Source organism: Spermophilus citellus (assembly GCF_964194105.1).
Source record: "Spermophilus citellus genome assembly, chromosome: 3".
Taxonomy (NCBI): domain Eukaryota; kingdom Metazoa; phylum Chordata; class Mammalia; order Rodentia; family Sciuridae; genus Spermophilus; species Spermophilus citellus.
Genome location: NC_138184.1, coordinates 79,579,282 through 79,590,759, shown reverse-complemented (window position 1 = coordinate 79,590,759; position 11,478 = coordinate 79,579,282). Strand labels below are relative to the sequence as shown.

Sequence of the window (11,478 nt, the reverse complement as noted above, 5' to 3'; positions counted from 1 at the left end):
CCTTGATGTGCATTAACTCACTGAATGCTCCAATGTGAAGTAGGTGCTGTTACTGTTGTCCCCAATTTATGGATGAAGACACTGCCTTAGCTCTCACAGCTGTTAAAACATGGAATTTGAACTCTGGTCTCTCTAAGCTTAGAGTTCATAGTGTATTCCATAGTTCCTTGGAATATATTTCAAGATAGTGGGCATCTTGACCTCGTAGAGATCAGCTGCCTACACCAAAGGTTTTCAATCCTGTGAAAGTGTAAGTTGGAAGCAACCCAACTGTCCATAGAGGGATGGGTGGATACACAAGTCGTGGCCCATGCCTTGCTGTAGTCCGGCTGGGCTGCTTAAGTCCGGCTGGGCAAAATAACCGAGAGGTGACAAGCAACTTCAAGGTTGAAGCAGGAACTACTTTATTGCGAGTGAACTCAGCAGGAACTGAGAACTCAAAGTAGCGGGCACCCAAGGTAGCAGGAGCCGCTTCTCTGAGGGACAACAGAGATACATATACCCAACTAATTACACAAGCTTAACTTAATTAACATCATCTAGATACAGCAGTCAGTCATTAAGAAATCCTCATCATCTTAATGGCTCGCTGGCGTTACTTCACAAACCACTCCTCCTGGCAAAGTGCCAGGTGCCCTCTTGACTTGATTTGCATCTCCTACAATGCCTGCCATAGAATATTATCCTACATTAAAAAGAAGGGGATTTCTGACACATAGGTGAACTCTAAAGGCATCAGCCAGTCACAGAATGGCAAACACTACATGGTCCTGCATCTAGGAGGCACCCAGGACAGTCAAATTCATAGAGTCAGAAAGTAGAATTATCATCTTCAGGGGTGGAGGGGTAGGTGGAATGAGGAGTTTAGCCTATATGGAATTTCCATTTAGGAAAGAAAAAGTTCTGGACGGGGTTGGTGGTGATGTTTGCACAACAATGTGAAGATACTTAAATGTCATTGAACTGTGCACCTAAAAATGATGAATTTTATGCATAAATCACCATCATAAATGCAACCCTCAAAATGTGTGCCTCGTCCCCACACCAGTTTAAGTCAGAGTCTCTCTGGGACGAGGCCCAGATATCTAATGATCTTTTTTTTTTTTTTATTGATTGTTCAAAACATTACAGAGCTCATGATATATCATCTTTCATACATTTGTCTCAATTGGGTTTTGAACTCCCATTTTTACCCCAAATACAAATTCTAATGATCTTAACTTCCCATCTGTTTCTAATTTGGCTCTCAGGGTGCAGAACTCCAGATCTGGGACTCCGATTTCTGGAACTCACCAGAAGTCCCTGAGTTGTCACAGGTCCTCACTCTCTTGTGCAAACAAGGTGCCTGAAGCAAGTCCTCCTCGTTACTGATCCTCCGAGGCTATTGGTGACTAAGTTGGCTCAGCTCCAGGAATTAATGATAGGCTCCAAAAGCAAAAAATCTCCTGGGTATTTCTCTGTCTTGGAATTGTCCGCACACACCTAACCCCCCTTGATCGTCCAGGAAGAGGACAATCATTACTGCAGTAATGATTTCAAATCAATAATAGAAGTTCCCAGTGAAACCTATGGTTCACACCACTGATGGAGACCCTCAGTACATATCTCTTAATAAATATGCCAGACTTCTTTAAGCTGCAGCTCAACTTTGGGGTGATATTTAGCAGTGGGAGAACAAAAAGGGCTTATTGTAATGGAGATAAATAGTTCTGGGTCTTTAGCTGAGCTGCAAGGATTCTTGAGCACCTCCTCTGGGCCTGCCCCAGGCTAGCTCAGGGAACTCCAAGATGCCCTCGAGGCACGCACATTCTGCAGGGCAACTGCCATGTCCATACCTCTATTTAATCCATACAGATACCTTGAGCTCCTACCCTATGCCAGACACTGCTCAAAGAGTAACAGAGGCAATATTTAAATATTTAACAAGTTTGGCACAAACACAGAATCAGAAAGGAAGTTCCCCTGAGCCCAGTAATAACCCTTAACATGCTGGATTATGGAGATGTGGAGGAGGGGACAGGATAGACAGGACATTGGGGAAAGGAGACAAAGTTTAGTGCAACCTTTTAATAGGGAAAGCTCTACCTGTAGGTACCGGTTGAATGACAGGCTTGGCCTGGGCATAGAGGTGGTCCATTCCATCAAAGTCCCTGACCTCAGGAACTGCCCTTCTTATGCAGAAACAGGTGAAATTTTATTGTAAATGACCAAATAGCAAATATTTGAGACCTAACAAGCCCTACAGCCTCTGTCCCAACTATTTAATCAAAATAGTCACAGACAATAGTAAACAGATGGATGTGGCTACGTTCCAAGCAAACTTTTATAAAAAGAGGCAGAGGGCTGGGTTGGGCTCATGGGTCCTAGTTTGCATAGTTTGTGCTAGTGGACAAGACAGACGTCCCCCTTCATCCTATCATCCTACAAATGTGTGCTAAGCATATTCTACGTGGCCAGTGTTCTTCTGGGCACTGGTATATGGTGCTGAACAAGTCAGACAACATAGTCATAATGTTCCCATGGGAGGGACAAATCAATCCTTTTAGTAGTCTCTGGGACATGCTAAGATGAAAGCAATCAGGAAATACAGAGAGAGTGGTTGACTGTACCTTGGAGTTGAGGGGAGGCTTTCCCGGAGGACCTGCAAACCATGCTGTGTGCTCCGCAGCCCAGAGCTGAGAGGAGCAGAGTCACCGAGCCTCCTAGAGACGTTTGGTCAGGACAGCCTGTGAATCCTCAGGCCTTGTGGGTGTGTGACGTCACCAGCTCTTCCCTTGTGTCCCCCAGTCTCTGAACAGCTACAACGAAGGAGACTTGGAAGGAGCCAGGCGGCTGGGGAGGAATGCCAAGTGGGTGGCCATCGCATCCATCGTCATCGGCCTTCTGATCATCGGCATCTCTTGTGCCGTGCACTTCTCGAGGAAGTAAGTAGGCCTTCTGAATCCCTCCCCACGGGAACGCCTCCTCCTGACTGCCCACTGGCACCTGCTAGGATGGGTTAGGGTCCACCCCAGTAACAAATAACTCAAAACAAAAGGCTCTTTCTATCTGCTTCATGTGACCCCGGACCATGTTGTCAGGAGGAGGTCTCTCCTCCACACAGTCATTCAGGGCCCCAGGGTGACCCAGCTCCACCACCCTGCAGCTACTGTACCTAGAAAAGTGGGTGACTGGACTCAGCTTGACATGACCACCGTCTTTTTGAATTGTAACCACCACGATTGCCCAGAATAATGCTAGTCATTTATCCTGCATAATTTCCCAGCAACTATAAACAGACAAAACCATCGGAGTGGTATGTGGGAGCTTTAAAACCAGATTCTGGCTCCAAGGATGCACCTGAATCTTTGATCTTAAGATAAACCAGATACATTCTAGCCAGGTTGGAGTTAGTTTTGAGGTGTAACCCATACACCCTCTTTCTGACCAAATTGTGAGGATTCAACTCTCTTGCTGCCATCCAGGATGACGCTTCCGTCACCAAGAACCCTAATAAATTTCACCCTTTGCAATCCCAGCCTCTCTCTTGAGTCTCACCACATCTTGGGGTGGGTCCTTGTCCACTAGAACTGGGTTTTTCCAGAACAAGGGGTCAACAGACATTATCTACAAAGGGCTAGGTATTAAATATTTTAGGCCTGGCCTGTCTCGGACACGACTATTTGATTCTGCCATCCTAACACAAGAGGAGCCTTGGGCAATATGCAAATAACCAAGTGCAGTATTCAAATGAGCAAGTGGCTGTGTTCCACTACAATTTTATTTGTGAAAATAAGATATATTGTTTGTGGTCCTCTGATCTAGAACAGGGTGTATCCTCAGGCTGAGACAGGGAGAAGGAGAAGGATCAGAGAATCTCATGTGGACTTTTCATGGCAGGAGTCTGGGAGTCACAAATGTCACTTAGGCTCACTATTAGATGAAGAAAACCAGTCACACAGTCCCATCTAACCGTGACAGGGTGGGAAATGCCTGGGAGTACATGGTGTATTTAGGAGCACTCCTTGATTTGCATTACCACATGATCTGTAAGATGATTCCCTGTGTGATGTGGCCTTAAACTAGCCCAGTGATTCTTAGTTTAAGGGCCACCAGAAACACTGTGTGTTTTCCACTAGAGCTCTGACAGAGGATGAGGGGGTATGATGGACAACCCAGATTCAGAAATTACAAGTCCACATCCATCTCTGTCTAGCTGGGTAAATTCTGGTGATACAGATAAGAATGCTGAGAAATTCTTTAGGTTTCTGCTGGAGAGGTACAACTAACTCTTCCTATACCCTTGACCCATGCACTTTGCCCCTTGAGCTGGGCAGGGCGATTCCTTGGCTCAGTTGACTAGAGAAGCTCGTCTTGGTGGGTGAGGGAGGAAGTAGGCATCCTTCATCCCGCCAGATCAGCCAGCTTGACCTTGGCAACCAAGAGAGCAGCGGATGTCACAGTGGACCAACTACCTATCGGACATGCCAGAACCAAGAGCAGTCAGTGGCCAGATGGAGGGGGTGACATCAAGTCAGAAACTGTCCCAAGTGAAAAAATAGGTGGCTCTGTCCCCAAAAGGGAGAAAAGGACACGGACACAGAAAGCTCAAAGCTTCTTGCTTTGACGGCACGGATGTCGACAGGGTCTAATTGATTGAAAGTTTATGATATGGGCCCATGAAGAGGAAGACGGTTGGGAAACAGTTGTGGACACTCCTGACTTTATCACAACATGCTGTGTGTGTGTGTGTGTGTGTGTGTGTGTGTGTGTGCACGTGCACACGCGTGCATCATGGAGTACAGGATCAATGGTGCAGATCAGCCTGAGCCCAGGCCCTCGCTTAGCATTGACTCACCTTCAGCCATTTGTTTAACTTCTCCTAACCTCGGTTTCCTCATCTGCCTAATGGGGGTTGTAATAGTACCCATTTCATTTCATAAAGCTATTGTAAAAGTTGATTAGACTGACCCACAGAATTTGTGGAGTTTGCTGAATGTTTCTTAAGTCGTACACTAAAAATGCTGACCATTTCTGAAGCCCGTTATTACTACTGTCACCAACATTATGGATAATGAGGACCCCAGGATATAAAATGCCATTAAACAGAGTTCAAGGCTCTGTATCTGTGACTCACACTCAAAGGACGGTGTTCCCAGGGAATGAGACTAAGTCTTGGCTAAACTTCTGAGGATTAGGGAAATACTCACTGCCCAGATCACAGCGTGAGCTAAGAGGGTTATAATAATAGCAGTCCATGCTGGTATTGACCTTGCCATTTGCCATACACCATTCCAAACACTGACATAGATTAATCCTTGTTGAAGCCTCACAGCAATCCAAAGAGGTAGGTATTATTATCCCCATTTTTCAGAGAAGGAAACTGAGGCTCAGAGATGAAGGGATTTGTGTAAATTTCCATAGCTAATTAGTGGGAAACAGGATGTGAGTGTGTTAGGGCTTGAGTGTGTGTTCTTCATGCTGTTCTTCACCACAACTGCACATGACCTCCACAACAATGTGACCCTTCTGGTATGCACAGAAACGAAGGCAGTACTTAGCACTTGCCTTAGAACTAATGCCAGCACCCCTTTACAAGGGGATGGGGTTAGGGTTTCCCACTTCAAAAACATGTGAGGACCACAGGCCAAGGGTCACCAAGTCCAAGGACTGCAGGACTCAGGCAGGGAGCTTACGTGAATGAAGCAGCCTGGTCTTGGGGCAATAGGGAGTGGTGGGGACTGTGGTTGATTGGTTTATAGAGAACAGCTACCACTCTGCCCCAATTGTTACCACTTAGCACTTAAGGCCCCATTTTTCAAGAGGTGTTAGAGATCTGGGCTTTTGTATAAGCTCTTCTGATTTTTGGATGTTGACTGCAAATTCATAGTGTTAACAGCCTGGGTACTAACTACTTTGTATTTAGTTGGCAATCGGTGGTGGACAATTTGGCTTTCAAAGATTAGTTACCATGAGACATTGTCTAAGAAGTTTTGTAAGGGGCACAGAAGTCTTCCTAGATAAGGACTGTCTTCATTCCTCTTATGTTTCTTTCTGGATGTGTATACACTTGTGATTGAAGTTTGCTTACTTAGGAATACGAAGTATGAGAGAGGGTGATTTCTCATTCCTTCTTCCTAAGGGGCAGTGTCTCCCCATGGTTAGAGCCTAGACTTTAGGATCAGTTTTAGCAAGATTCAAATCCTAGTTCCAACACACAGACCATATGAGCAAGTTATTAAATTCTCTATGACTCTATTTCCCCATTAAATAAAAACAGAATTATTTCCCTATCTATAAATTCAGATTCCTTTTCTGGTTCTGGGGATTTAACCCAGGGTGCTCTACCACTGAGCTACATTTCCAGTTTTTGTTTTGTTTTGTTTTGTTTTGTTTTGTTTTGTTTTGTTTTTCATTTTGAGACAGAATCTCACTAAGTTGCTGAGGCTGGCCTTGAACTTGCAATCTTCCAGTCTCAGCCTCCAGAGTCAGTGGGATTACAGGCTGCGTGCACCACCTCAGATTCCTTTTAAATACCTTTCCCTCTATGTTATCAAAGAGAACACAAAAAAAGTTTCCAGAGTTAGAAACCCATGGAGAAACTCAAATTTAAAGTGTTTATCATGTGTGTGCAAGAGAGAGAGACAGACACACAGAAAAGAGAGACTGACGCAGGGAGAAGAGGCAGAAAGAGTAAGAAGGAGAGGGAGTAAAAGAATGAGGCAGACAAATAAAGGAAAAAATGATGGAGAAAGACAATAAGGAACTAATCCTTAGAAAATGAAATCAATTCTATTTTCCCATAAAGATCAAAAAATATAGCCAATTTCTCAATAATCCTTTGGAATAAAAATTCCCCAGCCCTAGTTTACTAGAGGAATTGAATGGCAATGTATAGCCACTAAGGAAGAGTTCCCAGCCCTTACACTGCAGAAGAATGATCTGGAAGGTTTAGAAGTCCTCATCCAAACCCACCTTCAAAAGATTCCAGCTCAGCCAGGTGCAGTGGCCCACGCCTGTCACCCCCGCAGCTCAGGAGGCTGAGGCAGGAGGATCGCGAGTTCAAAGCCAGCCTCAGCAACAGTGAGGCACTAAGCCACTCAGTGAGATCCTGTCTCTAAATAAAATACAAAATAGGTCTGGGGATGGGGCTCAGTGGTCAAGGGCCCCTGAGTTCAATCCCTGGTACCTCCCTCACACCAAAAAAAGAAAAAAAAATCCAGTTCACTAAAATAAGACATGAATCCCAGGAATCCACATCTTTTCAGCTCTTCACACCACCCTGGAGATTCAGACACTGGTAGTTAGCAGAACCCTCTTTGCCAAGTCCTAGCAAACTTCCTCTCCCACGTTAAAAAGGAAGACCACATGTACACTGGGGTCAGTTTTCATTTACATCAGCAAACTCATCATCCCAATTTATTCCAAGTCAATGCCAAGGAGGGGAATAGGGTTACCACCGAGCAGATGTCCCCAGAGGAGGTTCTGTTGGAACAACCTAAAGGCAGCAAGGTCTTCCACAGAGGGTTGGGGAAATCTGACTTCAAAGGACACCAATTCCCAGATATGGTGGCTTGTGCCTATAATCCCAGTTACTCAGAGGCTGAGGCAGGGGGCTAGCTAGTTTGAGGCCAGCCTGGAAAATTATGAGGCCCTATCTAAAAAAAAGAAAGAAAAAGAAAGAAAGAAGGAAGGAAGGAAGGAAGGGAGGGAGGAAGGAAGGAAGGAAGGAAGGAAAGAAAAAAGAAAGAAAAGAAAAGAAAAAAATTTAAAAAGTCTGTGGGATTACAGGTGTGCACCACCTCAGATTCCTTTTAAATACTTTTCCCTCCATGTTATCAAAAAGAACAAGTCTGGAGATCAGATAAAAAGCCATTAATGTGTGTCTAAGTTTCATTCAAAAATGTAAACTGTCTTTTAGGCCTCGCCTTTCAAAATATTTGTCTTTATCCTCAACGTCCCACCTGTTGAAGAACAGATTGAAACCCCAAGTGGTTGAAATTCCAGGGAGTAGCTTTTTTGGAATAGCCTCAGATCCTGATAGTCTTTACCCAAATTCCTCAGAAGGTCTCCATTCATTCTAATTTTACAAGATATCTATCCCAGCCACGTAGTAGTTGGGCAAAGAAAGATAGGGTTTGGTGTCATCCAATTCATAAGATCTGAGAATCACTTGAGTCAAAATGTTCAATAAGTTTGACTTGAACACTGTGTTGATAGAAGTGTTCTGGTCCAAACGGAATCATAAAAATTAGTCTTCCCCAAATTAGAAAAAAAAAAAATTCTGCCCTTGAGTTGCTGGGGAGAGTGAAATGATGAATCGCACAGGTGAAATTTCCACAAACAGTGGCCCTCTCTCTTACCAATCCTAATGAATTCCGATGCCCATCCTAAACCAGCGCACTGCAGGAGTTAGGGTCAGATCCCACCAGCTGATGCTCATTCTCGAGAGACTTCCCCTAGCCAGATGCCAGTCATAAGCCCCAGACTATGACCTGTGCTTCGGACCAGTCCGGCATAAATCAAGAGTTTCCCAAACCCCTTCTTCAGGTTCTCTTAACTTGCTGGGAGGATTCACAGAATTCAGGGAAACATTTACTCATATTTACTCATTTATTATAAAGTATATCCCAAGGATGTAGATGAACATCAGAAGAAATGCATAGGGCACGGGATGCAGGAAGGGGTACAGAGGATCTATCCTTCTCTGAGCCGCACCCTCCAGGCACACGTCCAGCAGTGCGGGACCTACTAGAAACCTGTCTCTGGGGAGTTGTACGGAGGCTTCATTATGTAGGCATGATTGATTGCATCAGGGGCCTTGATGGTCAATTAACCCTTCATCCCTTTCCCCCCTCCCTGGAAGTTGGGGTGAAGAGGTCAGGCTGAATGTCCAAACTTCTAACCCTATGCTGTGTTCCCCTGGCAACCAGCCCCCATCTGAGTCTACCCAGCACCCACCGGGAGTCACTTTTTAGGACAAAAGATGCTCCTATCGCCCAGAAAACTCTAAGGGCTCTAGAAACTCTGTGTCAGAAACTTGAGTCAAAGAGCAAATATTGGAACAAAAGATTCTCTTAGCACCCGGATCTACAAGAGCATTGGGAACTCTGTCTTAGGATCCAGAATCAGGGACCAAATATATAGTCCTATTGTCTCACACTATGACACCTAAGATGCCTGCTAGAATCCTCTGTTCTTGTTCTTTTCCTGGGAAGGTAGTGGTTTCCTCTTCCTCCTTCCTTGTGGTCATGTTCCTGGTCACTTGTCTTGGTGTCCTATGAAATTCACTGGGACTTCCTTAGTGGCATAGTCAGTTGACCATGACAAAGTTTGGGTGCAAGGGAGACCAGTGTTCTCAGCCATAAGTAAGATACTCTCAGATGACCCAGTGGTCATCTGGGAGTGTACAGTGGAGCTGTGTCTTTTTGAAGGTGTCTTAAGACCTGAAACCATGTTCCAGGCTCTTGACCATGGAGCAGAGTGGCAGCGAGAATGTTTTTGTTTTTGTTGGAGGCAGGGGGCGAGTGTTTTTGGTTGTTGTTGTTTGTTTTGTTTTGTTTTGTTTTGTTAGTATCAGGGATTGAACCCAGGGCACTTTACCACTGAGCCACATCCCCAGCCCTTTTTAATGTTTTTATTTGGAAACAGCTCTCTTACTAAGTTGCTTGGAGTCTCGCTAAGTTGCTGAGGCTGACTATGAACTTGCAATCCTGATGGCTCAGCCTCCCACGTCACTGGGATTACAGGCCTATCTATGCCACACCATGCCCGGTGCTTTTTTTTTTTTTTTTTTTTTTGAGTGACATAAATAGTTGACTTGCCATAAGCTAAATGCATATACAAGGTGAGCCACTAAATTCGCATCTCTGAGTGGTCTCAGAGATATCTAAATAGCCAGGTACACATCCAACCATGCATTAAAAGTGCTCACATGTTACTCTTCACCTTAGGACCCTTTATGTTTCAAGGTTTCTATTAAGGAAGAACTTGACCTTTGGGGAGGGCTAAGGGTCCCAAGATTGTGTCCCATTAATAGGGACATGGAGTGAGGAGCTATTAATCCATTCTTCACCAGGAAAGCATCTCTCTTATAAATGCACTGACATGAATGTAGTTCTCTGGCCTCAAAACATCCTATCTAGATGGGAGGAAAGTATGTCAAGGTAGGCCTAAAGCAAGAACGTGGCCTTTTTGCAAAAAAAACATAAATCAAATCCATCTTCTTTCCTGTACTATGGGTGAGGGCAAAAGGTTTCCGGGGAGTTGTTTCTACCCAGATGTGTCTTTGGAGAATTTTTGTGATTCTGCAATGAAAAATGAGGATATCACCCATTTCCCCAGGTCAGAAGGGACTTCGTTGGCTCAGATAAGTTGAGGGAGAGATAAGTCAGAACTAAGTTGCCAGCAGAGAAAGAATTTTTTTAATATGAGGGGCACATAAGCTTATGGGATGTTGGGGAAGAAATCAGAATAAACATGAAAAAAGATGGTCCCCCTCACTAGCCAGCGGGGAAGCACAAATTCAAGCAATAATGAAATACTGTGTGATTTTGTCTGCCAGATTGAAACAATTAAAAAGATGGATAATATCTGTGTTGGCAGGGTGCAAAAAAAATGGATACAATACTATTGGTGGAGGAGTGAATGGGACAGTCTCTGGCAAGTCAATTGGATGTATAGTCAGCACTCTGTATCCGTAGGTTTCACACCCGTGGATTCTACCAATCACAAAACTGGGGAGGGGGAATTGCATCTATATTAAAAATGTACAGATTTTTTTGTCATTGATCCCTAAACAATAAAGTATAGCAACGATTTACACGGGATCTACATTGCATTAGGGATTATGAGTGGTCGAGAGAGGATCTAGGAAGTGCAAAAGGGCTATACAGATACTCTGCCATTTTATATACAGAACATGAGCTGCTGTGGATTTGGGTGGCCAGGGTGGGACCTGGAACCAATCCTCCTTGGATTCCAAAGGACAATGATACTTATTAAACTTTAAAATCCACGTGCCTGCCAACCCAGCAATTCCACTTCTCAAAATCTACCCTGGATACAGGTGCACACAAATGCACGTGAAACAGTAATTCTGCACCCTGGCTATACAGCAGAATCACCTGGGGGGCTTTTTAAAAATTCTGAAGCCCAGAGCTCACCCTAGGGGAAATTTTATTAGAATTTCCTGTGATAGGACCAGGCACCAGCAGGTTTTAGGCTCACCAAGGAATTCTAACATGCAGCCTGTGTTATGAGACATAGATATGCAATAAGTTCACGGCAGCTTGGTTTGAAATAAGGGAAACCTTGAAACAATCTAAATGTCCATTTGTGGGAAGTTTACATAAGTAGCAGCTTATTCTCAGGATGGGATACTACACTGCATTTAAACATGAAAACATCTGTCCTACTATAACCTTACAAGGCCCTGCACGATCGTTTGCTGCCTCTCTGTCTCATCTTCTGACACTCTCCCCATCATGCCATAGTGGA

General features: G+C 44.4%; 1 protein-coding gene across 2 annotated transcripts in view; it reads left to right on the top strand.

The window, feature by feature from the left end:
* TMEM233 (transmembrane protein 233) overlaps positions 1 to 11,478 on the top strand; it is a 34,923-nt gene that overhangs the window by 21,610 nt on the left and 1,835 nt on the right. The window contains exon 2 of one of the 2 annotated variants that reach the window (XM_081282999.1): positions 2,788 to 2,924. The exons of the other annotated variant lie outside the window; for it this stretch is intronic. Within the exon in view, the coding sequence (XP_081139125.1) occupies positions 2,788 to 2,924 (137 nt within the window). The remainder of the gene's footprint in view (positions 1 to 2,787; positions 2,925 to 11,478) is intronic. 2 annotated transcript variants of the gene reach the window in all.